Source organism: Opisthocomus hoazin, chromosome 15 (genome assembly GCF_030867145.1).
Source record: "Opisthocomus hoazin isolate bOpiHoa1 chromosome 15, bOpiHoa1.hap1, whole genome shotgun sequence".
Lineage (NCBI taxonomy): Eukaryota > Metazoa > Chordata > Aves > Opisthocomiformes > Opisthocomidae > Opisthocomus > Opisthocomus hoazin.
The window spans coordinates 7,055,175-7,081,130 of NC_134428.1; the positions used below are offsets into that span (position 1 = coordinate 7,055,175).

At 45.4% G+C, this 25,956-nt stretch overlaps 3 protein-coding genes across 4 annotated transcripts in view; all 3 read right to left on the bottom strand.

The window, feature by feature from the left end:
• Nucleotides 1–870: 870 nt before the first annotated feature.
• On the bottom strand, nucleotides 871–5,799 carry LOC142363242 (transmembrane protein 238-like). The gene is made up of 2 exons (XM_075436507.1): nucleotides 5,411–5,799; nucleotides 871–2,921 (listed from the first exon to the last, which is right to left on the bottom strand). The coding sequence occupies exons 1-2, from the start codon at nucleotides 5,797–5,799 to the stop codon at nucleotides 2,912–2,914; spliced, it is 399 nt and encodes a 132-aa protein (XP_075292622.1). The 3' UTR covers nucleotides 871–2,911.
• Nucleotides 5,800–13,243: 7,444 nt separating this feature from the next.
• Nucleotides 13,244–18,909, bottom strand: RSL1D1 (ribosomal L1 domain containing 1). The gene is made up of 9 exons (XM_075436688.1): nucleotides 18,828–18,909; nucleotides 18,597–18,736; nucleotides 18,029–18,167; nucleotides 17,291–17,439; nucleotides 17,035–17,136; nucleotides 16,347–16,440; nucleotides 16,131–16,259; nucleotides 15,126–15,341; nucleotides 13,244–13,675 (listed from the first exon to the last, which is right to left on the bottom strand). Exons 1-9 carry the CDS (start codon nucleotides 18,861–18,863, stop codon nucleotides 13,331–13,333), a joined length of 1,350 nt encoding a protein of 449 aa, XP_075292803.1. The 5' UTR covers nucleotides 18,864–18,909; the 3' UTR covers nucleotides 13,244–13,330.
• Nucleotides 18,910–22,673: 3,764 nt separating this feature from the next.
• GSPT1 (G1 to S phase transition 1) overlaps nucleotides 22,674–25,956 on the bottom strand; it is a 53,638-nt gene continuing 50,355 nt past the window's right edge. For both annotated transcript variants that reach the window (XM_075436093.1, XM_075436091.1), the window contains exons 13-15: nucleotides 25,614–25,703; nucleotides 25,138–25,306; nucleotides 22,674–24,412 (exon numbers count right to left, since the gene is read on the bottom strand). In XM_075436093.1, the coding sequence (XP_075292208.1) occupies nucleotides 24,360–24,412; nucleotides 25,138–25,306; nucleotides 25,614–25,703 (312 nt within the window). In that variant the 3' untranslated portion in view covers nucleotides 22,674–24,359. The remainder of the gene's footprint in view (nucleotides 24,413–25,137; nucleotides 25,307–25,613; nucleotides 25,704–25,956) is intronic.

The following is a 25,956-nucleotide window of genomic DNA, read 5'->3' on the forward strand; positions in this document are numbered from 1 at the left end:
AACGCAGGCACTCATCTCCCGTGTGGCTCCGCAGCGACACCGAGCCTGCTCCAGACCAGCGGCGTTTGGCTCGGATGAAGGCGTCGCGCACCTCCCGCGCAGGCGAAGAAGTCACGGGGGCACACGGCGCAGGGTCACCTCATCCTCTCGTCACACACACCCCTCCAGCGCAGGGGAAGCAGTCACGGGGCACACAGCGCGGTGTCACCTCGGCCCCTCGTCACACGCACCCCTCCCGCGCAGGGGAAGCAGTCACGGGGGCACACGGCACGGTGTCACCTCGCCTTCTCGGCCAGCCGCACGTGTCTGCTTGTGCTCTGCAGGTGCTGCCGCTGCTGGGAGGGTCGGCTGGCTCCCAGAAGTCCCATCACAGGGATGGCTGCGGAGTTCACCAGTAACTTAATCCCTCCCCAGAGCAGAGGGTCCCGTTTAAGGAAAGTGACCCATACACCCCACATTAACACTTCCTCTGGACCCTGCGGAGTCCAACAACAGGCACTCCACCCCTCACCAACTACAAGTTAGGGGGCTGGCCTGTTTCCCTCAGCGGAACAGAGGATGTCGTTCCCAGCAAGTTTTAAGGCTCAAGCCACCCCAAACCCCTCCGGCACCCTCGCGCCGCAGAGTGTGGGTCTCTGCCAGCGGGGCTGCTGGCAAGCAGAGTGCACAGGACCGTCCTTTCAAGGACTTCTCTCGTGAGATGCAGAACTTGGTGCTCACACCACGGCAAGCAGCCCTCATCATGCAGAAGTGCCTCCCATCAACAGCATAAAAGTTCTTCGAAGGGACTTTGTGCCGCATTGAGCTGCAACTGATAAGGATGCCAGGAGACTAAAATAGTGTTAAATATTTGTTAATGTTTAACTGCTGTTACGTCAGTGGCCAGCTTCCATTTAGTATTAGCCTTCCTTCTTTGGATGGCAGACAGCATGAAATGGTAACCGGTTTACATTTTCAAAAAGAAAGGATCACAGCATACAGCAGTCAGCGTTGCTCCACAGCAAGCACTTTTTATCCCACTGTTTAGACGCAGTGTGCAGTAACATCCTAGCGCTTCACTATGGTGAACATCCTCCTTTACCAATGCGTCAGCTCCTAGATTTCATTTTTAAAACATACATACTGTTCATAATTGTAAATGTTTGAATCCCGTGCAATTTTAAGTGAAGCTGCAACAGCCAACAACATTCTAGCTACCATTTTACACAACAATCATTAAGTACTGATACTGGATTTAAGATTAATTACATTGTAATCTGCAGCAAATGCAAAGCCCTGCTCAATTCACCTCAGTAATTTTGATAGCAACACCAGATCAGAAAGGTTTTTTTCATCAGATTAAGTATGTGAATGGCTGCAGAGAAAAGTTTTGGCTTAATTTCTAGCTGCAGCTAATCATTCCACTTATTAAACATTACATCTCATAATTCAGTGTACAAGTGAAACCATGGGGAATCAGAAAAGGTAGTTATCTCCGTTCAGAACAATGAAATGAAAAAAATCTTGCAAACGACACTGAAACAGCAAGCTATAGGTTTTAAGGGAGGAGTTTGTTTGGCCTTTTTTTTTTTTTAATTGGACCATTGTTAACAACACAGTGGTGTCACATTGCAGTTCCTCTAAAAGGAGGAAACGATGGTGTACACCTCCTAAAACCTGCAGTGAGTACAGGAGAAACCCACACTACAGACCTTCAAGTTTAGTGTTCATCTAATCTTGCTGAAAAACTGAGAACGTTTGGAAAACGTTTAAAAATTAGGACACACATACAAAAGTAAGAAGTCACTCCAGTAACTTGCAAGAGAACATTGAAAGACATTTCGACAGTCCACAGGGAAGTACAGCCATGATATTCTTAGTAAACATTTTCCTTAGATCCACCTCTAGTATTCGATGAGGTGTGGCATACGAAGAACTCTACAATAAAATTTTAAGACCTGCCCACATTTGCCAATGCTGGGCTCAAACTCTTCGTGTTGGTTCAAAATTGGAGGAACTCATGAGGAATTTCTCCACACAAGAATTTTAGGTATCAACTTCTATATAATTTTTTTCCCAGGTGCTATTTCTCAGTTACATCTAAATGTAAATTTGTTAATATTTTTCAAAGCATTGGAGTATTTGGTTATCAACGAGGGGAGGGGGGGGGTAGGGTATGTTTTGGTTCCCCTCCCCAAATGCTTCAGCATTAGGAAAATTATTCCAAACATCACTGGACTAAAAATGCTTATTAGAGTCATCACATTACATCATTCACAGCTACGAAGAATGTACTGGTATGCCAACATCACTATTTTTACTTGTCTACTTACAGAATCTCAAATTCCAAGTTATTCCAACATAATGATGAAACTTTACAAGAGTCACCGTAAATTGCATATTTACACTATAAACAACTTCTACTACATTTGCAACATTGCATCAATAGTTCAACACAGATATTTTAAAAGCACCCTTACAAACAAAAGTATTGCACTGGCATCATAAAAATTCACAGTACGTTTAACTTCCAGACCTTGGTAAAACAGTGCAAGAGCTTTTCATTGTGCAAGAGCTTTTTATCCAAACATTCCCAGGTTATAAAAATAATAATTAAAAAAAAATCTATATTACACGCTGCAGTGATTTTTCTGTGAATCAGGCTTGTTTCTCTTTTAGTTCTCACTTCTGAAGAGATCTAATTTATGTTTTGAAATTGGGGAAATACCCACAAAAACTATCCAGTCCAACACTGAAATCGGTGCGTCTGGCAGAGATGTGGCTCTATGTGTCTATTTTATACAGAGTCCGCAATGGTTGCAGAGATCATTCCATCATGAGAGAATCCTACTGCACTGAGTAGGGAATTCTCTTTCCGTAACTCGCAACACTTCCCCCACTTTTAGAGGCAGTAACTTCAACAGCCGTGTCTTCAACAGATCCTGAAGATAATACATTAAGAAAAGGTTACTCCAAAACAGTCTTAGAACAAAGAAACATAAAACTCTAAACTGTTATTTGAAGTCAGTCTTAAAAGTATTTTTCCTCATGTTTAACAGCCAGTTGGGACCCAAATAAAAGACCCATCAAGACAACAGACCATCTCCAATGATGACCAAGTGCGGATGTCTCGGTAAAGGCATAAGAACACAGCACGCAAGTGACATCTCCTCAGGACGTTATCTCAACCGCCACTTACTGCCCCAGGTCTTCCTGAGCCAAATACATTATCTTTGCATCTCTTCTGTTTCTTCCCCTGGCTTTCTGAATCAGTAAATTTTTGTCTGTCGTATTTCCCCATGCCAAATAACCCCACACTTCAGCTACACAGCATGTGACAAGTCATTGGTTCCTGCTCTGTCTTGGGAGAGGTATTTCCTACATACCTTGTCATGACTCATGACTGCACAGATCTCTAGAATACTTTAAACTCTGCATCTCTTTTCAGGCTCTAGGATCCTAAACCACTTGTTACTCCCATAATTCATTCCATATCTTCAGAATTCTCACCCTTCTCACTCACTTCTACTATATAATTTTTAAGACAGGGAATCTGAACAGCATGCAGTATTCCATTAATAACTTCAGGAAGTTATTGATGGCAAGAACCAGAAAATTATCTAAATTACAAAAATGTATAGTTTCTGTAGAGAATCTTCTTAAGGCAACAGTTCATTTTCCAAACACTTAACATGTTTTTTTTTTTTTTTTAAATTTTAGATGAAATCTGAAGTTAATGGCTCAGGAAGCTCTTCTAATGGCCAGTACGGGGTGGGTTGTTGTGGGTTTGGTGGTTTTTTTTTTTTGTTTTGTGGTGGCGGTTTTTTCCCCTTCTATCTCTTGACAATATCTGCCCAAACACGTTTAACCCGTTTGGTTAAGTTCATAAATACCTCCAGATGGGGAGAGGATTTGGTCTACCAGTAAGGGATGATCTGGTGCAGATGGTTGTTTATGAGAAGGTATGAAGTGCTCAGACAAGCTTACTTCAAAAGGGAACACCGAGTTATCTTTGGAGGTGCAACCGTTTGTTATCCTCCATTTTACCTTGAAAGTTAAAATCATAGAAATCATGTTACAATGTGTAACAACTCTTACATGCTCCCTTTGTCTTGGTTCCTTCTGAATTACAATTAGTACCGTGATTGTACCGGAGTTTGTTCACTGTAGTTTTAGAAGCTGCTGTTCACTTGGGATAGCTTGTAATAAAGCACTCCATACATCCACCTCTACAGTTACTAATAAACCACAGGCTATTTGTAATTAAAATCCGTAACACACAAGATTTGAAATATTTAAAAATAATGGGTAACTTTCACTACTAGAAGTTTATTACAGCAAAATACACATCTATATGTGCATATTGAAAGTAGGACCATCTACAGAGACACAATATTATCTACTGAACTCAATACCTACAATTGCCATAATCTTTAGGTGAAAAAGGTTATGCACAGTCATTTAACAAATGTTATTTCTTCCCTGCAAATATGGATCTCTAAACCTATTTCGGAGGGGAAAAAAAAATGTCTAAAAAGAGGAGAATGACTCATTTTCAACAGCCTGTTTTCTAATTGTAGATATAGTTAATAATAAACTAAATAGCAGTAAGAAATATTTTACGGCTGTACTGCTGCTGTTCTTACTCCGCCTCCTAGGAGCCTTCTACTGAGCAATAGTTATCTATATCGTATCTCCCTACTGCTAGAACTTCCTCTCCAGAAAACTCTGCGGCTTTCACGAAGGAAGACTATTTCCACATGAACTCTTCTGTACACCAACAACAGCTTAAAGATTCAATTTCAAGGAGCAACAGAGAACGCTGACCTTGCACACGGTGAACGAGAACTGCGAGGCGTTCAGGCGCAGTTCAGACACTTAGTGCAAAATTGTTTTTACAGTTCCTTCAGCGAAGGATTTTAGACAGTGAAGCAAAATCTTTACTTCCCCCCCCCGCCATTTTCAAGGCATTAGGCATGTTTCTCTTCCAGAATAAACAGGCCGCATGAACGACCCCACCAGGGATGTTCTGACCGACGCGTCCAAGCTGGACCCAGGCACACCAGACAGCAGCGCACCTTTCCCGGCCGTCCGCGTTCAGAGAAGCCGCTCAGCCGCCGGAGGCATTCGGGAGCTCCAGACCACCGGCCGAGGCCAAGTGCCAGCCAGCCTTTCCCCTGCGCTCGCCGCGCCTCAGGCTGCCCGGGCGGAGCTGGCCCCGCCGCAGACCGACGGCCGGCCCGCTGCTCCCGCGGGGGACGCCCCGGCCCCCGCCCGCCATCGCCCCCGCGCCCCGCCGGAGCGGGGCCCCACCGGAGAGGGGCGCGCTCCCTCTCGGCTACGCCCAGGGCTGGGACAGCCTCCCCATGGCCCCGCCGCGCCAAGCTGCCGGCGAGCAGCCCTGTCCCGGGGCCCGCCCCGCGGCTCTCACCTGCCGCCGTCGGGCCGGCCCCGCGGGGTCCGGGCGCGCTGCAGCTCCACCTCGGCGGCGGCGCGGGGCGCGGGCGCGAAGGCGGCGGAGAGGCGGCGGCTGAGGCCGCGCACCAGCCCCCGCAGAAGGCTGTCCGCCCGACCCTTGGGCGGCGCCAGCCCCACGTCGTCACGCAGCTCCTCCGGCGGCACCTCCAGGTTGCCGGCGTACCAGAACACCCACCAGACGAGGCTGAGGAAGATGCCGATGCCGCCCGCGTAGATGAGCAGGTCGGAGAAAAAGACGTCGGCGAACACGCCGACCAGCAGCACTGCCAGCCCCAGCGCGTCGAAGGCCAGCGCCAGCCAGAAGGCGGCCACGCAGCGACCCAGCCCGCCGGGGGCCGCCATGGCCGGGCAGCAGCGGCGCCACCGCTGCCTCGGGCCGCCCGCACCTGAGGGGAGAGCGGGGCCGCGCCTGAGAGGGGCGGCCGGCCCGCGTCACGCCCCGCCCCTCCGCCTGCACCTGCGCGCGGGGACACGCCCCCTCCCGGACGGACTCCCGCTGCGCCCTGGCGGCCGCTGAGGTGAGAGGTGGGGAAGGCTGCTGTCCTCCGGGGGTTCTGGTGAGTGCTGAGGTGGAAAGCGGGGGGGGAGGCTGCTGCCCTCGCGGGGTTCCGGTGGGTGCTGAGGGGAGAGGCGGGAGGGGGAGGGCTGCTGAGGTGGAAGGCGGGAGGGAGCCGTCGCCCTTGGGGGGTCCGGTGGCCGCTGAGGTGGAAGGCGGGAGGGGCGGCCGTCCTCGGGGGGCCCCGGCGAGCCCCGCTGCCGCCGGGACGGCGCGGGCACTCCTCCCGCTTGGCGTGAGCCGCTGTAGGGGCGGCCGACACCTCGTTCGCCGAGGTCCGGTTCCCGCAGCCGGCCTCTCCTCCCCCCGTCCCCGGCCGTCAGCGCTGTGGAGCGGCATCGTCCCGCGCATGGAGGTCGCTGCCGCGTCCCGGTGCGGTGGGCGGTGGCAGACGCAGCCGCTCCCTGCCACTGCTGCCGGCCGAGGCGGGGCAAGGCCTCGGGCCGGGGTTGCTCAGACACCCGGGCAGGGAGGCAGGCGCTCCGGCGGAGGTGGTCTTGAGATGAGCGTATGCCTCGTCGGCCTCCGCGCTTGCGGGAGGAGGCAGCTGTTGGTGGGCAGCAGGGATTTGCAAGACAGTTACAGCGTGCATCTGCAAAGCCATATAGACCGCTGTAACTACGTGCGTGAGGAGGCTGAAAAGAGTAGTTAGAATACAACTTTCTAACACAGGTTAACAAGTGGGAAACTAGTTGTGAGTGCAAGATGAAAAATCCAGCAAGTAAAACGGTCATGCAGAAGGCAAGATGGGTGTTGAAGTTCACTCTTCTGTCAGTTAAGGACCTGGTACATATCTTTTAACACCCCCAAGTCCTCAAGCACAGTAAGTGCTTAAAGTTGTAGTTCCAGCCCTGTGGCATTCTTATGCTGTGCACCAAACTTAACTCCCCCTGGGGCCCAAGATGTAATTAACTCCTACAAGATGAGCTTGTGAGCAAGATTGTTACCTTTTCTGCATCGCTCCTGCCAAGACCTTGTTTTCATAGTATTGAGATATTTGCTTCATTATTAGCTGTTACTCTTGCCAGTAATGCTGAACTTAAGGGCTAATCTGAAAGTGTAAGTTACATTATCACCCTTCTCCTACCAAACATGCATGCAAACATAGTGATTTCTGTAAGCATGGCAGAAGGCTTACAGACCAGATACAGGCATAAACTAGTCCATGCTTATTCTAGATACGTGGTATTTTTCTGCTCTGTTTGTCTGTCCATGGAAATCTGTCCAGGGCTCTTGAAGGCAGGGGGGTCCAAAAGTGCTGGTCGCTGTTTAAACTTCACTTCCTCCATGCTCAGGAGCGGTGCATCCCCCTGAGAAAGAAATCTAGCAAAGGACACAGGAGACCTGCATGGTTGAACAAGGAGCTTCTAGTGGAGATCAGGCAGAAGAGAAAGGTCTATGGAATGTGGAAAGAGGGGCAGGCCACTTGGGAAGAGTACAGGAATGTGGTCAGAGCGTGCAGGGATGCGACGAGGAAGGCCAAAGCCCACCTGGAATTGAAGCTGGCAAGGGATGTCAAAAACAACAAGAAGGGCTTCTTCAACTACATCAGCAGCTAAAGGAAGGCTAGGGACAATGTGGGGCTGCTGCTGAATGAGGTGGGTGTCCTGGTGATGGAGGATGCAGAGAAGGCAGAGCTACTGAATGCCTTCTTTGCTTCAGTCTTCAGTGTCAAGGCAGGCCCTCAGGAATCCCAGGCCCCGGAGGTAAGAGAAGAAGCCCACAGAGAGGATGACTTTCCCTTGGTCGAGGAGGACTGTGTGAGGGATCGCTTAAGCAATCTGGACGCCCACAAATCCATGGGCCCCGATGGAATGCACCCACGAGTGCTGAGGGAGCTGGTGGATGTCATTGCTGAGCCACTCTCCATCATCTTTGAGAGGTCCTGGAGGACAGGAGAGGTGCCCGGGGACTGGAGAAAGGCCAATGTCACTCCAATCTTCAAAAAGGGCAAGAAGGAGGACCCAGGGAACTACAGGCCGGTCAGCCTCACCTCCATCCCGGGAAAGGTGATGGAGCAGCTTATCCTGGAGGTCATCAAGAAGCAAGTGCAGGAAAAGAAGGTTATCAGGAGTAGTCAGCATGGATTCACCAAGGGGAAATCATGCCTGACCAATCTGATAGCTTTCTACGATGGCATGACTGGCTGGGTAGATGAGGGGAGAGCCGTGGATGTTGTCTGCCTAGACTTCGGCAAGGCTCAGGAACTGTGGGCTGGATGAGTGGTTGGTGAGGTGGATTGAGAACTGGCTGAATGGCAGAACTCAGAGGGCTGTCATCAGTGGCGCTGAGTCTAGTTGCAGGCTGGTAACTAGTGGTGTCCCCCAGGGGTCAGTACTGGGCCCAGTCTTGTTTAACTTCTTCATCACTGACCTTGATGAAGAGTTAGAGTGTACCCTCAGCAAGTTTGCTGATGACACCAAACTGGGAGGTGTGGTAGATACACCAGAAGGCTGTGCTGCCATTCAGCGTGACCTGGACAGGCTGGAAAGTTGGGCAGAGAGGAACCTGATGAGGTTCAACAAGGGCAAGTGCAGGGTCCTGCACCTGGGGAGGAACAACCCCATGCATCAGTACAGGCTTGGGGTGGACCTGCTGGAGAGCAGCTATGCGGTGGACGACAGGTTGACCATGAGCCAGCAGTGTGCCCTGGTTGCCAAGAAGGCCAATGGGATCCTGGGGTGCATTAGGAGGAGCGTGGCCAGCAGGTCGAGGGAGGTTCTCCTTCCCCTCTACACTGCCCTAGTGAGACCCCATCTGGAGTACTGTGTCCATTTCTGGGCTCCCCAGTTCAAGAAAGATGAAGACCTACTGGAGAGAGTCCAGCGGAGGGCTACTGTGGGCCTCAGCAGGGCCCCCAGCGCGGTGCAATTGATGAGGGAGGATGTGTTGGAACTTGTGGGCCATAAACCCTGGGAAGAAGGGAGTTAGTGCCCAGCCATCCTGACCCTGAGAAGAAGAGAGATAGTGCCGAGCCATCCTGAAGGAGGAAGCAAGGCCTTGGATAAGATAAGAAAAGAATGTGTCTGCATGGCCTTAGTTTAGATGAGCTTAGGAAAAGAATGTGTCTGTATTAGCAACTGTGTTAACCAATCAATAGGTGCCTAGTTTGAAACTTAACCAATCAGTTTAAAACACGCTGCCTTCTGATCTGTATAAATGTATGTGTGTAAGAACAATAAAACGATCATCCTGCTTGTATCAAGCGGTGTCCTGTCTCTCAATCGCGGCAGGCTGCTAAGATGGTGAGGGGACTGGAACATCTCTCCTACGAGGAGAGGCTGAGGGAGCTGGGCTTGTTCAGCCTGGAGAAGAGAAGGCTGAGAGGGGACCTAATATATGCTTACAAATATCTGCAGGGTGGGTGTCAGGAGGATGGGGCCAAACTCTTTGTAGTGGTGCCCAGTGACAGGACAAGGGGCAGTGGGCACAAACTGAAGCACAGGAAGTTCCATCTGAACATGAGGAAGAACTTCTTCCCTCTGAGGGTGACGGAGCACTGGCCCAGGCTGCCCAGGGAGGTTGTGGAGTCTCCTTCTCTGGAGATATTCCAGACCTGCCTGGACAAGGTCCTCTGCAGCCTGCTGTAGGTGACCCTGCTTCGGCAGGGGGGTTGGATTGGATGACCCACAGAGCTCCCTTCCAACCCTGACCATTCTGTGATTCTGTGATTCTATGAAATTATTTTTTTAAGTTATGAACACATTGAATGTCTCTCCAATTGATTCTTTTTTTAATAAAAGCACCCAGCCATATAAATCAGGGCAGAAGTTAGTGCAGTTTTGAAGTTTTTCCTCTCTTGCAAAAGGACTGGTTCAGCAGACTTTTTCTAGGGGAAAAGAAAGGCGCTTCAGTAGAGTAGTAAGTCGCAAGGTAGCTGCACTAAATTATTTCACTGTGGTTCTAGTTTCTGATACTTGCTGCAGTCTTTGAAAGACTTGTTTCCTGACTCCAGTTTATGTCTGTGAGGAACATGACTTAGTTCCCACTTTAACACAAATACGGAGAACAAATGAGCAACAGAGAATCATAGTCAACAAACCCACACTGCGCTACTAGAGAAAGTATTTTGGTAGTATCTTTATTAAACCTTTCAAATAAAAGGAAAGACTCCTTGCAGAATCTTGTCCTTAATCTAATTAAATGTTTAGTTTTAACTCTTGCAGCAATTTTTAATTATAGATTTTTTTTTAAACGAGAATGTTGATATTTTGAGAGTTACTGACTCCCTCTTCCCTTCTAGCCTCCGTACAGCCACTCTGCTTTCAGTGCTTCTAAAAAGGACTTGAACTTGCTCACATTAAAGATGCACAAAAAATTGTGGCTATCACCCAGTCTCCACAAAGCACTTAATACAAGGATACATGAGCTGTGTAAAGAAAGCACTGTTTGTATATCTTGAAGTACTTCCAAGAGTTTAGATATGCCTTGACAATTCTGCATTTTAAAATATTATTATTCTATACTCTTAATGGAGAGAAAGTTAACAGATTTTTCTGTTAAAACCCAAAACCTTAGCTAAGGACAAAAAGTACTATTGAAAATGGTACATAAGAACTTAACCAAAGTCCCCTTTTTATATTCTGAATTATGGGGATCCTGACAGAACTTGTGGTAATACAGCTTTATTATAAGACTAATAATTTCACTAGCCATACCATAAATGGCTTTTATAGTTCATTCCACCATTCTTTCCACCTTCGATTTTTAAATAAAATAAAGATTGTAAGGTCAAAGATACAGTACCTTAAATAATTACTCAGGTGTCTGTTAAAACTTTCACCTTCTATTTCTAAAGTCAGAATAAACATTACAGGAATAAAACCGTCTGGTCTATAAGAATTTATGTATAAATACAGCAGATTTGCTTTAGTCTCTCAGTGGTCGTTCCCAGAAACATCCTTACAAAGGCTCAGGCGTGACTACTGAGCTCTAGCTGGTCGCCAAGACCAAACTCCGTACTCATTGACGTGCCACGCAGAGCTAAACCAGCTCAGCTCTTGGGGAGGCGTTTTCCATCTTAGCTGCAGCTGCCAGCATAGAAAATACAGTTCTCTTTGTTACACGAGCATTTACACTAAGGATGTGAAGTGTTCATTTGGTCCTTACAGCTTGCTTGTTGAAATTTGTTAACTGAAAACAACTGTTTTACACCTGATTTGATTCTGTAATGCATCAGCAATAGGCAGTTTCAACCTGAATGAATGTTAGTTTTTCCTATTTCCTCCTTTCTTAATTAGCAAAGTGACAGGTTTTCCCTCTCTTTTTCCTTGTCTCTTAAACAAGCAAAAAAAACATTACTAAGAAATAGTTTCTTGAATAAATTGTTAAATTAACTCCATCAGTCAACACTGATTGTCAGTACATGCAGTCCGCTGAGAAGTTGAGAGATGTACCTCCCTGTAACAAAGGTGACTCACTGCTGCTAAGGTGATGACTGTAGGTGTCTCCAAGTGAAGATCTGCAACAGCTACATCGAATTACTACCCACTGATTCTCTGAATTCTAAATACATTTTTTTTTTAATAAGATCACATTACTCATAGGAAGAATACAAATTGTATCAGTAGTGTTACATCTTATTTAACTGTCAGCACCCTGGATGCTCTGAAACGTAGAAGGAACAAGTTCTGCTGTATAGTCTAGTGTGTGCATACATGTACTTTTTCCCCAGTGGGTTAGTTCATAGCTGTGTCAATCAGATGCTTTACACGTCTTGCCTTGCTCTGTGAATTCAAGTGCTGCTATCAAAGAAAAGGCAGTCCCAACACAGGTTGGCACCGGGTGCTGCAGAATTTCAAGGCAGTACTTGTTTTCAGCGTGAAGGATGTGTTTTTCCAGCACCTACCTAACTGAAGCCAGTACAGTTCACTATCAATTACTCATACAAAAGTTATGATCTTCATAATTTTCTGCACATCTACAAATTAAGAAACATTTTAACATGAATGATTAGATACAAAACCACATTTCCAGAAAGGAGGCAAGTTCTCTATCTACTCTCTTACTTTGTATTATGGAATTGAAGTAATATTTTGCAGCCCGTGCTAGAAAGTGATGGGATTATTTTTGGACAAGATTAGATCTTTTTGTTAGCATGGATCTAACAGGGGTCATTGAGTCAGACTTGCTTTTTTGGCTAAGATTAATTTGTTTATTGATTAAAAAATGTTTATGGTAGCCTAGAACAAGAGGTCACAGGTTACAGAAAGTTGATACCATGGATCAAGCAGAATATTTTCATATTTTTTAGTTTCTTTTACCACTTTTTATTTAACACTCAATTATTTTCTACGTAGCAAAAGTATTGATACCAGACATCCTAAATAGGAGATAGGTTTTTTTTGAACTCTGCAAATTAGGCTGGTTACATACAGTTGATTAATTTCCTTGTCTCTTACGACCTTTTTCCTATTTGGATTTGAGTAAAATACTAAGAGATTTTTACCACTAGGATTTTTCATCACAAATCTGCCTTGTATTCTGAGAAGCATGTGAAGTAGTCATACAGGGAGCAACAACTGGAAACCTTTTATGGGACTGGTTCACTTTGCTGGCACACCTGAAATTCATGCAGCCTTTGCTCTTTTTCAGATGGAAGAAACAACAGTACTGCAGACAGCATCCAGGGATACCTCCAATTGTTCTGGTAGCAGAAATAAAGCCCAAGAGTGAAGGTAATGAGATTTTGCTTGATGTCATGAAGTCTAAGTGGTCAAAGCATACAAGTATAAAAGTAAAATTGTGTGGTTTTGTTTTTTGTTGTTTTTTAAACCCACACAAATACCCTAGGTAAAAGTAGTTTAAAAATAATGACATTGTTTGGCTTGTTATTAGGCTGCTAACTTAAATATTTGGAATAAGATCAATAGATGTCAATCTGTTTTCACTCAATCGAACAATTAAAAAAGTAGCAGCTATTTCACATTTTAAACCACATGTTAAATAGGTTGCTGCTCTTGGTATACATGCTTCTTGCTTCAGCCCTTGTCTGTTCCAGTACTAAACTATGCTTCAGAAAGATGTCACTTATAACGTTTTTTTCCTGGAATAGTCCCCTCCCTGCCCTTTGACATTTAAACAATTTGAGTGCTCTCTGTTTTGCCCAGGAAAAGACAGAAGGTAAGAAATAAAGCCAATTAAGATTGTGAGTTTATTTGGTCCAGCTTGTCAGAAGGAAACACAAATTAATCCTTACAGGTCTCAGTGAAAAAAGCTCTTGGGATCGTGTTTTCTTAAGAAGATATTTTACTTCATCAATATATTTGTTTACTAAACAGACACCCCTCAATGACTATATAAAATGTGTTACAACGCTCATGCTGACTGTAGCTGGCGCGCTTTCTTGGGTGTTTGCTTTGGCGTTTTCGAAGACTTGTTGGCTGACTCTGTTGATTTGCCAGCTTTGGGTGTTGCGAAAGACTTTGCTTCAGGCTTTTTGGGAGTCTTTTTTATCTCTTTTTCTTTTATTGCTTCCTTTGGCATGCTGAGCTGCTTGTTTTTTTTCTGTTTTGACGATGTCCGCAAGTCTGCACACTCTTCTGGAACTTCATGTTTTGATTTTGGAGTTTCCACAGCTAGAGGTTGTTTCTTTCTCTTACCAAGGGGTGGTTTAGTTTTCTCACCTAGGATGTCAACTTTTTCTGGACTTGGTTCCATTTTCTGTATTTAACACAGACAAATAAAGTTACCCTTCCACCTGAGAAACTTCTTTACTGTTTTGCAAGAAGAAGGATCAATGAAAACCATTATAAACGACAAATGCTTTCTACTGACTGAACTGTGCCCTAGCCCAAATCATCTGTTCACATTTCCGTCTGGAAGCAGAGGATTAAATACAGAACTAAATAATTAAAATAATGAGAAAAAAACCCAAAACCCAAACAAAACAACCCCACAAAATACTGAGCAAGCAAATAGATTTAACTGGTGCAGGGATCCTCCTGACCAGCCACGCCACTGACCTCTGCTGGCAAGCTTCAAACCACAGTCCTCTTGTTGCCACATTACCAGGCTTAACAGAGCGAATGGAGATCAGCAGCTCTAGCTGAAGTCCAGCTGCACACACAGGAACTGACTGCACTCTTACCTGTGCACCGGGCCTAGTATTCCCTAGAGCTCAGCACTATTCCCAAATGGCCCTCACGAAAGAAGGCTGCTGTCATCAGAACAATTCACGCAGTCCAACTCTAGCTGTATCCACCCCAGGTCTCTGGAAATAGGGCTCTGGCAGCCATATCACGTGAGCTAATGTACGCCTGTTGCATTACAGCAGCTTGAAGCAAGCTGCATGAATTTTTTTGGTGGGCCTGCACTTAATAGTTTTAGCTCGGGCATCCCTGAAAAGGTACATCATTACAGTTTAAGGATATGCTCCAATCATGAATATAGTGCAACTAAGTTGAATTTTAAGTGTTATTGTTTTGTTCATCCAAATATCTTTCCTAGATATTTGTTAAATGTGAGTATTATCAGTCTGGCTGTTTTGCTGACATGTTAACGACATGATCCGCATCATCTCCTATACTGGTAACAAGTCCACACAGTATTTCACACAAGCTGCTAGCTCTCAATTTATATTACATCATTGTTAATGTTGCATATTACCATCCTAGAGAATGTTATTTGTTCTTACTCAAGTTTTGCGCTCCAGGCAGAAGACGATATATTAAAATACATTAAAATTTAATTTTAAAAGAAATTTGAAATTAAAAGTTTTATGCTTTACTTGATCAAGTATTAAGCCGTTTCGCAATCATTTATTTACCCTTTCTTCTGACTTCAGGCTTGCTATTCGACCTAGACAAAATTGCTGCTATTCAGAAAAATACATAAAAGGACCATAACCACTGGCTTCCTTCGTCTGCAAGAGGGTTTAACTTAAAATAAAAATAAAAAAATTAGAACACCCACAAAACAAAAAAACCAAACCCAAAACAAAACACCTCCCCTCACACTCAACTCTTGCTTTCATGATATATTCACAAAATATCCAGTTCACCTGAAGTGTGTTAACACACACTGTTCCCTAAGGAGCAACGAACAATTTAAACAGTTCAGTACCTTTGGTTTTAACTGAAATGTGAATTTCTCAATATGATGAAACAACTACCTTCAGCCCAGCTAAGCTGGTTGTTTGCACAGGCACCAGCTGTGGAATTTCTTCATCGTCACCATCATCATGATCACCTGGTTCTTGGACAACTACTGCTTTTTCTTGTATTGCAAGCTCCTGGGTAGCAGCAACAGTGTTAATTTCAGTTGTCAAAGTGACTTTACTTGAATTCAGCTTTTTAGCTGCCTTCTTCGGTTTCTTCTTCTTCCCCTTCTAGAATTAATTGGAAGTACATCTCAGACAAATCCCCACAACATTTATAAATGTGTAATAAATGTTTTAATATGGTTAAAAATAAGATGGTCTAGCAACTTAACCTAAATATTATTGTTTAATAGACCTGGACTGGTCAACCTTATGTAAAATATGAAAAAAATGCATTACTTTCAGAAGTTTATTATAAATAGCTCATAAGTAAATGATAACAGTGTTAAGATTAGTCTTTAAATTGAATATATATGCTCCAAATTTGTTTTAGACCAAAGAGCATAATAAGCAGAACTCAGTACAAAGGAATAGCCGATTATTTTCTTTTTTTAAAAAGTAGGTGAGGCCCCCCCCATACATATACACTAATATATGAGCCTGCGAATTACTAGGATACTGCTGATTAGCCAGCAAATAATGGATGCATAGTTTGAATCCATGTGTATGTTAATGAGTGTATTTTCAGAAGGCAAATAGGAATAAACAATACAAGCAAAAGGTCTAAGAATCAGTCTCAGCTCCCTACAGTTTAGGACTAGAAACACTTAACTTACTTATTTCCAGTTTGGTTTACAACCTCCCAGGGATTCTGCATGATTTCATTAGTATTACTGAGTACTTGAAACACTCGGAGTCAGGAGCACCTAACCCATCTGTAGCCACAAATGCCTGGGATCAACTGCTAAAACATTTCAACTCAACACATCAGACACTGTAACACATAAACGGAAACCAAAGAACTAGTCGTTCCAACTTGGTTTTATGGAAAGTTTGAAGTTTTGGGTTTTTTTTTACCTTTACTTCCTGTTTTTTGAGAGATGGCCGTCTGTCAAGCTCATCCAAGTTGGATATATTTGCAGTAAAAATCGGAAGTGCAACTGATTTAAGTGTTTTGAGGTGAAGAATTTTTACATTTTTCCAATTCTGCAACAACAAAAACAGTATATTACGTAAAAATAACAAGGCTGAGTTACAGACCGACTTGGCTTTAATGCAGTTAATCAGCAGTACCTTTGGTAACTTCTCAGCAATCACCTCAGCTGCAGCCATGATATTATCTAGTATCTCATCAGCTTTCATTCCAGTGTGACCTATACGCGCTGTACTGAAAGAAGTGAAGAGGGGGACAAATAAGTTACTTGTTTTCAGGCAAACCCAGAAAGGAAAAAAGCCCACTTATCTGCAATTATCTTAGCTTTCATTAAGGATGGCTGCCTGTTGCAGAAGTCTTTTGGAGTAACAGTTACAATAGATTTACCAGCAATAACCCTTCCGTACTTGGATACACAACTTCTTTCTGCCTTATGTGACTAAGCATACTACCAATTAAGATCATTTTAGATGCACAATAAATTAACAGAAATCTTATAAGAACAGAGTATTTTGGAAGTAGTTTTTAGCTAATTTAACAGCAGTATTTTTCTAAGATTGTACATGCTGTTTGACAGCGACAGTTGCCCAGAAATTCCTTAGGTACAGGAAAAAAGACAGAAAAGGTAAAACTTCACAGTAGAACTTCTTATTAAGTAGAACTGCTAATTTCTTTATACAGCTTAAGGTTCAAAATGGCCCCTATCTGGAACAGTGACCCCTGACCTCTTTTATTCACGTATTAATGGAATAAAAGTAACTCACTTAAAATGCCTGCGGTTAAGGGACAACTGTTCTTTGCGTGAAGCACTGATCTGCTCATACTTACTAACAGCACCCTTTGTTGGTAACTGGGAGTGTAGTCCCCTGGATATGTTTCTGTATTTCCTTAGCAAGATTTCTGGCTTTCAGGTTTACAGACAAAGGTGCCCTAAAATAGAACGGGGAGGGGGGTTAAAAAAAAAAAAAATTTTAAAAACCCAGAAAAAAACCCCTCCCCAAGCCAACCAGCCAACACTTTACTAAGAGGAATCTAATCTTAAAAAAGATAATGCAAAATTGACATACAGAATTCAAGGACCTACTTCTTCCTTGCATAGAAGTGTTTTCCTAGATGTGAGGGCAAGAGCCTTCTAATTCCGTCGTCGGACAGAAAGAGATCAAATCTGTTCAGGAGGCGACGCTTTGCTTCGAAGAGCTTATACTCTTTTTTCAGAGTTTTGTACGAGATGATCTGCAATGCAAGTAACAGTTTAGTCCCCACCGCTGCAGACACAGCCTAGAACACTTCCCAGAGCTGCACAGAATTAACTTGCATCACTGACCATCTGTAGCGGTACGTTATTTTAGAACGCTGAAAAAGGATACGGTATCTTTTGTTTTAAGAATCGAACAACACGGATCTCTTGCACAGTAACTGCGAATCACCAAACAGAGCCTGAGTACATGGCAACATCCGAGTCAACGTTGAACACAACAACAGAATTGTTTTCTAGTTTTATTGCTAGAAGCATAAGCAATCCAATCCAGCTGAAAGAATTCATTCTTCTACATTGTGAGTCTTTCCAGTTGCTGAAGCAAGCTAAGTGTTACTGATCATTCATCTAGCAATGACATCTGATGGCTAAAGGTCCTGTTTCAAATCGATGATATTATTCCAAGTGAATTCTTAAGTTTAGGGAAACTACGGTCTGAATAGTCAGAAAACTCTCACCGGAGATACTAACTCGGAACCACTAAAGGGCAGGGAACAACTGCTCTCCCTGTTCGCTGCAGGAGAGGAAAGACGCCTCAGTGCTGTATCACACCGCCACCTCTCTCACCTGGCTAACGCTGCTGATCCCATTCTCGGTTAAAAGCTTCCGGTACCGATTTTCCGTCTGTTCTGCTGACAAATTCGGTTCATCCCTTGTGAACAGGCAGACCTCCGCTGTTTCTGGTCGGACACCGTGGGGCAGTGGTCTGCAACGAGAATGTGAGAGGGGCAGGGAGCGTCTGAGAGAGAAAGACCTCCCAGCACTAGGTCCTCCAGCAAGGACGAGGAAGCTGCGTCTGTCGGCTCTGTGTTAACTGCTAGGCGTCCTCGGCGCAACTCGCACCTTCTCGAGGACGCAGAACTGTGAGAGCCTCCCCGCGACACGCTGTGGAGCCCACGCGCCCGCCCGCAGGCGCCACTGCGGCCCCACCAGGAGGAGGGAGCAGCCGGCCGCCCGTCTCTAGCCGCGGCCGCACCCAGCCCACAGACCGGCCTGGGCGGCGCCGGGACCCCGGCACACCGACGGGCGGACGGGGCTTCTCTCTCCACGCCGCATCGCCCCGGTCTAGAAAAAATCCCCCGGCCCCAGGCACTCCGGCCGCCGCGGGGAGGCACCGGCCCCCCCCGCGCCTTACATCCTGAGGAGCCGGGCGGCGCGCGGGACCTTCCACACCGTCAGCAGCAGGTGCACGGCCTCGCCCTCGCCCAGCAGCGCCGCGTGCCGCCTCGCCCTGCTCCCGGTGAACGCCAGCAGCGCCTCCACCGCCTTCTTCACCTGCAACGGCACAGCGCGGCGCGCCCGGGTCAAGGCCAAGGCCGGGCCCAGCTCCGGCCCCGCTCCGCTCCCAGCCGCCGCCCCGCGGTACCTGGGCGCGCTCCAGCCCCTCCGGCCCGACCGCCATTGCCTCCCCGCCGCCACGTGCCGCCGGCGCGCCTGCGCACGCGCCGCCTTCCGGGGCACTGCGGGGCGCGTCCGGGGGCGGGGCCGAGGGCGGGAGGGCGGCGGGGCTCCGGCCCATCGGCCCCGCCCGTCGCGCTCCACCCGGTGGGCGGGGCCTCGCGGGGCCCAGGGGCGGGGCCTGGCCGCCGTGCGGGGAGGTGTGGGGCCGGCCGCGCCCCGCGGGTGGCGCAGGCGCTTGGGACGGCCCGCAGGCGCGCGCCTGTCCAGCGCGGAGGAGCGCAGCAGGGACGAAGGGGGCGGGGGGCTGCGCGCGGGCCGATGGGTGGTGCCGGCGGGCGGAGGGCGGCCCGGCGTGCTCCCGGCCTGCTCCCGGCCCGGCTGCGGGCAGCGCGGCTGTCGGGGCCGGCGGCTGACCGGCTGCAGCAGAGCCAGCGGGCGGCGGCCGGGACGGCCCCGAAAACAATGCGAGCAGCGTGGCGCGGCGCGGCCCGCCGCAGGTCTGGAGCCGGGCGGTGCTGGGCGCGGCTGGCAGAGCCGTCCTGGCAGAGTGAGTTACGCTGGGGGCGGGAAACACGTCTGCTTAACGCAGCAGGCCGTGGACATGGAGGGTGTGCTGGCGATTTGGCATGTCCGCGAGAATAGTCACTCTGGGAAGGGAAATACAGCTTGTTACTCTCACCAGCGTTACCGCTGTACACCATCCTGCTGCAGCCCTCAGCTGAGTGCTGTCGGGCTGTGAAAGTATGTCTTTTCCCTGAAGCCGTTTGTCACACGTTTTTAAATGCCAGGATTTAAAGTGACATAACTGCAAGCCGTTCTTCCTCACCACTGATTCCAGAGGATGTTTCTGTACGCCCCTAGCTTTATGCTCTCTCCTGGCAAGAGGGAGGTACAAGTAGCTGCTGTTTCTGCTGTGAACAGGTCTTGGAGGTTGATGATGATTCTCCTAGTGCGCATCCCAAAAGTCCCAGTACCAGGCTGGTGTCCCTCCAGATTATTTGATGGCAGATGTCAAAATCTCAGCTCTCTCTCCTTGCACCAAAACTAGCACAAAGAATACGCACAAATAGACCAGGAGGAAGAAGTCCCTTACGAGAGGGATCTGGGAAGAGAATCTCCCCACTGGATCTGGAGTCCAAGCACTCGCTTTCTTCAGAGCGTGCTCCTTTGCAACCCCAGTGTGAGCCTCCAGCTCTCATCGAATTAACTGTCCGGTGGACGGGTGCTTCCAGTGCAAGTTACTTGCTTCCTCAGAAGAACAGAGGCACCCATCTTCGTGACACGAGCTGCGAAGTTCTCTCGTTAAAATCCTCTGCCCATCATCAGTCCTACCAGCTCGGCAGACGACAGCAACACAGCCTTGGGTACTGTTTTTCATCCAACATTCCGTGTTGTCATCTCTCTTACTACTCTTAGTCAGAAATACGTGGACTTCTTTAGGCATACGTAACTGAGAGGAGATGTAGAAAAATTTACACTGGAAGCTGAGACTTTTTGGGAAGGAAAGCCCATGAAAGGATATGTATTATTAAAAGTTATGCATACACACCACAGGTTTTGGGTTTGTTAGCATAAATTTCCATTTTCTATGAAGACTAGACTCCTTGCTAGCATTTCATCAGAGGAAAAGAAATATTTTGTCAGGTTTGTAGTGCGTTAAACACAAGGAAAGAAACAGGTTCACAGTGTAAAATCTTCAGTAGTAACTCCGGTTCCGTTGGTATATTTTTCTTTACCAAATCCTCTGTAGCGTATACAAAAACAGCAGAATAAGTAACAGCCCTGAAGTATCACTTCAGGAGAACAGTCATTTCATCTGCTTTAACATCATCATTTAAACAGTCTGCAGTAAGAACCGAAAAGCCAGAGTAACACAGAATCAAATACTTGGGACACTGAAACAATCTTATTTCCTTCGGTAATATTCAGTAAGAAACACTTATAAAAACACATTTCTCATAATTAAGATAGTTTTTAATATATGGACTGGTGCTGTAAGTAGTCTAAAATGGAGGTTCTTCACCGAGTAATTTTCACTGGACTTTTTATACCGCTGAAAAAAATCTGTCAAGGGGCATAAAACTCCTGACCAGCAAACATCGCCATGGATAAACCTCCTTGAAGCAGCCGTTGTTCCTTACAGCGCAATACATCGTCGTCAGTGGCTCGTTGCTCAAGCACACACCTCACTACCAGAGTAAGCATCTCAGGAAGCTGGCGCCGTCACGTTTGCGTGCCAGTTCCCGACCGCCTGCGCAGGTGACCCAGGCAGCTGGGAAGGTTTCGAGTCGGCAGCTGATGGCAACGTCAACGGATGGGCGTACGCACCGCTCCATGTAGCAGGCTTAACAAGTCAGAATGGGCCTGTTGCAAAGCAATTAGTACTGCTGCATGTTCAGATGTTTTTCCCCCAACATTTAGTTATTGTGACATATACCAAGGCTTTCAGTTCACGGACATACGAGGTCTTAACTGACAGACTGTGCTGTCACAGGTTATACCACTGCTATACGCTTCAGCCGTAGCCACGCGACAGACCTGGGGCAGCAGCGGGGATGGGCACGGCACCCATCAGCGCCACGCTGCACAGACAAGCAGACAGCCAGCTGCAAGTGCCATGGTAGAGGGGGAACCCTGAACCCCTCCTCTCTGCAGAAACGCACTTGCCGTGGTGCCAGCGAGCCGCCCCGACGCCAGGACCCAGGAACGCGCTGCCCACGTCACTCGCTGGCACAGTAACGCTGGCCGTGCTCCTGGGGTTCCCGCAGCTTCCGTCCAACTTCTACTTCCCTCTCTTTTCTTTTGTTTCATTCCTTTCAGCTGTTGTGGTTGCACAGCTCCTTTATTTTTTTCATCTTCAAAGCAGCATCCCACATGTTTTCACAAAAGAAGTATTCAAAACGGTCATTTAAAAAAAGTTTATTACATCAGTGAATCAGCAAATAAGTGTTTATTTCCAACAAAGCCACATTTTTTTTTCACCTAGATTTAGCTGTACTCAACAGTAGCAAAAATGGGACTAGAAAATGTAGAATGGAGATGAAATGAAAAAGTTGAGATGTAATCTGAGCACTATTCAAATAGAATGCACTTTCAGCTCTTCTACCCAAAATGCAGCCAATTAGTGTAGATTTACACCTTGTGTTTTCATATCAGTATGTTATAGAATGCAAATATTTTATACCCAAATAAGAACCTCCTACAAGTTAGCAATATCTTTAATTGCATAATGTACATTCCGTCACTGAACTTGAAATAATTTAGCCTCCCTTTATAGAAAAGGTGACCTTAAGGGGATTTACGGAAATGGCAATCCAATGCACTATGTGGCATGAGTAATGGAAATGCTCACACTTTCTATCTACTGGTACTTCAACCCACCAGATGGTTTTCCAGTTTTATAATAAATACTCAGTCCAGCCTCAAAATAATGAAGTTTTAGAATCCCTCATTAAGTTTAACCAAAAGTAGAAAAATTCTACTGGAGCATCATGTAGTCTTGAGATGCATTTCAATGCTTTTTTTTTTTTTTTAAAAAAGTTTTAAAAGTTCTAACAATTTGTGAATCTAGCTAAGTATTCTCCACTAACGGTCTTTGCAACTTTCAAATCCATGAGCTTACTTCAAGAAAGCAGTCAGACAGGTGGAAATCTTAAATCAATCCAGAATATGAACAGACAGCAAGTTTCCTTGGCTTTTAATTTCTTCATTAGTTTAAGATCCAAGGAACTGTGGGTTTTGTTTGCTTGGTAGGAAAAAAAAAAAAGTTACTTTTAAACTCTGATTTACCAAAAAAATAAAAGCCCAGAGATTTGCAGACATAATAAAATTTATTTAAATTCCATGCATTACGGTAGCTACAAGTGTAGTCATATGAAACTGAAGGACAATAACTTCTTCTGTCCATACAATGTAGCTGTAAGTGAAATGAATGGGAGTTCCACAGTTACAAAGAAACAAACAAAACAAAAACCCAAAAAATGGTAAATCTGTTTCAGTTTTGAGTTATCTGTGAATTCAGACACAGTCACTAGACTGTAAACTTTTGGGGGAGGAGATGGGCTCGCCACAATTGTACAACTGACAATGTTTAGTCTGAGACCTTCTGAAGAAGCTCCGTTGACACTTACTGCTAATACTCTGGGAAATGAAAAAACACCCATTAGCCGTCATCCCAATTGTTGGAATCAGGACAGCAACGGTAGACAGACCATTCTCAAAGTGCAGCTAAACAGGGTTTTGTTATGCAGCTCCTTCAAGTTGTACTGTGTAAGCTTTATTCTGAACCAGTTTTAATTCCTCAAGAAAAACCCTCAAGAAAAATTCCTCAAAAAACTTGACTGGCCTCATAAGCTTACACTGCTTTTCGATATGCAAAAATTTACAGACTGTGCTTGATTCTGACCCTCCCATATTTCGGTATGTGCAAACTCTTAGGGGTTTAAATAGTCTTTCTCCCTCTCAGTTCAGACTGATCTTTAGAACAGCAGGGATGGCCCAGCCCTCTAAATTAAAGACAGGGTGAACTGAGCACCTTACAACTGGCACTTTTTAATTGGCCCAGTTCTCCCACAAAATGCAGCTCTTATAAATACTAATAGGCACTATTGCCACAAATTCTCTTCTTTTTGCAAGTTTCACTGATTTACTGGTTGTTAGCATTTTCTGCAGTTAGGAATTTGATAATGCTGAATTTTTATAAAGACACAATATGCAGTTCTAGCCTTCAAAATCGACTTACTGTGTCTAGTAACGATGTTAAGTCAATGCTGAAGATATTAACAAATGTAAAGCTAATGAAGGTGCCACATCTGCATGAAAGTTGTTTTACTTTTAAGAATGCATTCAACAAAGGGAAGGGGCAAACCTAATTATTTTAATACAAACTTGGTCGAGTGCCCAATTGCCTCACTTAAAACTGTGTGTGTGGGGAGGCCGAGGAGTTTAGAAAAGTCCCAGTAACCAAATATCCAGGCTACCGGGCAGTTAAAAAGCTAATGCAACTGCGTTACATCCGGATAAAAAACATTATTCAAAAGCAATTCAAATACCGAAAAAGATTTCAAATTGAATAGTTTATTAACATGGTAGTCATCTTTTTAACATGTGCACACACACTCGCACAGTCTGAATGATCTGCCTGGAAAAAAGAGGTCTTAATATATATGCTGGGGGAAATTAAACATTAAAAATCCTTTAGATTTTCATAATTATAGGCAATTATGTCCACATCACTTACAAAGCTATTGCCGATTCTTTCCAAGGAAGCAGAATTTGGGAGAAAAAAAAAATTCTTTTTGGGAAAATTCAACAGTGGCATAGCAGAGCTCTCAATATGAGAAAGCTGACGTAATGTGGACCTTTGCTGTGAAATTTGTCTTTGCAAAATATGGGGAGAAGTTTCTCAATGGGCAGAAAATAAGAAGGCGGTGTGAAGTAGGCTTTTGCAGAGTCGATTCTCCTCACAGTATTGTGCGGGGGTCATTGAGAAAAACGCTTAGTCCTTCTCTGGAACCAGTTTCAGAACTTTTCCAATTGCAATGGTCTTACCTAAACCAAGCAGACAGACAGCGGAGTTACACGTATTGCGAGAAGAATGCGTGAGCCTCCAAGAATATGAGAACTTTCCCAAAAATACAGGCTCTCCAGACCATTAGAAACAATACAGAGAACGCACTGCTGTACTGCGGAACGAAAGCACCAGTGTGTTGTAAAAGCACAATAACATCTTAAAAACAGCAAAACCGCTATTCTCACAGTAAAGAGCACAATGCGGATTGTGGAGAGCCTGCTCTACATTTGTCTAAGGAGAAGGCACGGCAGAATAACTTCTACCAGATCTGTTTACTGCTCCTAAAGAGAACTTATTTTAAAGACCTCCCTCAAATCTACGTGTTTTACCAGGGCGAGCACGAGTTGAAGCCCAAGATACAACCACCCACATCTTTTCAAACTTTAAATACAGAAACCATGGTATTCATACTGGAGGTGGACATTCCATTAAGAAAACAGTGCTGGTCATTTTTCAGATTCAACCTTTTGTTTCACAGTGCACATTTTTGTACGTTATTTCCCCGAAATAAACCACCGCGTTTGTTACTAGCAAGAACTCTTCACAATGACAACAGTTTGCTTCGATTCACTTTTCCATTGTTACCCAGATGGTGATTTCCACTGGATACCAGCATTCTAATACCTCATTGCCACGCACAACCCCCTATTTCAAATACCTGTATTTCTGCAGCAGTTAGTAACTGTTGATCAAGCAGTCTTACCCTCATCTCTCAAGGTAAAGCGACCCATCTGAGGGAAATCTTTGAACGTCTCAAGGCAGATGGTTCCTGCTGTCCTTAAACGGGCAATGCATACTTGATCTTGTTTCACAAAACGGGGCCGTGTCTTACTTTTTTCTCCTGTTTTTTTGTCTACCAAGCAGATTAAGGCCTGTATAAGAAAAAAAAAATAATAGCTGTGAGTGCTAAAACAAAGGTTATTTTTTCTTTACAAACAAAACTGAAGTGGTCTAAGAAAGCAAATACTTTGAAATAAATAAAAAACCCTCCCAGCTGCTAAGATTCAGTGCACGAGAGAGTCAATCGCGACTTACAGATCTCTTCAGCAAGCTTATGCTAACAGTGACCGCACTGACCCAGGGTTCGTCAGCTGCTCTACAGAGGTACGTCAGGACAGAACTCCTCACCTCGACAAGTGGGTTGTCTATGTTCACACCACAGCTCAACAGCACACTTACTGTTATCTCAACTTCTTCAATGCAGGTGTGGATGTGCAGCACAGCATTATAACCTGGGCAGATAATGGATTTGTGCTCAATTATCACTATCTGCAAAACAATTAAAAATAAGTGCATTTTTCCTCATTTCAATTATAAAAGAGCAAAGAATAACCAATTACAGAACTGTATTAAAATTCATAGTTGAACAATACACACACAACAAATTTTTGTGAATGAGACAAAATTTGTGATTAAGTTGTTTATAATATGAAAGTATAAAATTGAAGAATGGCCCGACAAGATCTTGCTTTCACGATTACAGGTATCTAAAACAACCTTGAGAAGCCATGTTCAAAACCTC

Excerpts from the sequence above, each read along its gene's own strand:
- LOC142363242 (XM_075436507.1), bottom strand. The coding sequence starts at position 5,799 with ATGGCGGCCCCCGGCGGGCTGGGTCGCTGCGTGGCCGCCTTCTGGCTG.
- RSL1D1 (XM_075436688.1), bottom strand. The coding sequence starts at position 18,863 with ATGGCGGTCGGGCCGGAGGGGCTGGAGCGCGCCCAG. Across the intron at positions 18,168-18,596 it reads GCCGCCCGGCTCCTCAGGAT|ACCACTGCCCCACGGTGTCC; the intron begins GTAAGGCGCGGG and ends TTCTCGTTGCAG. Across the intron at positions 17,137-17,290 it reads CACTTCTATGCAAGGAAGAA|GGCACCTTTGTCTGTAAACC; the intron begins GTAGGTCCTTGA and ends GTTCTATTTTAG.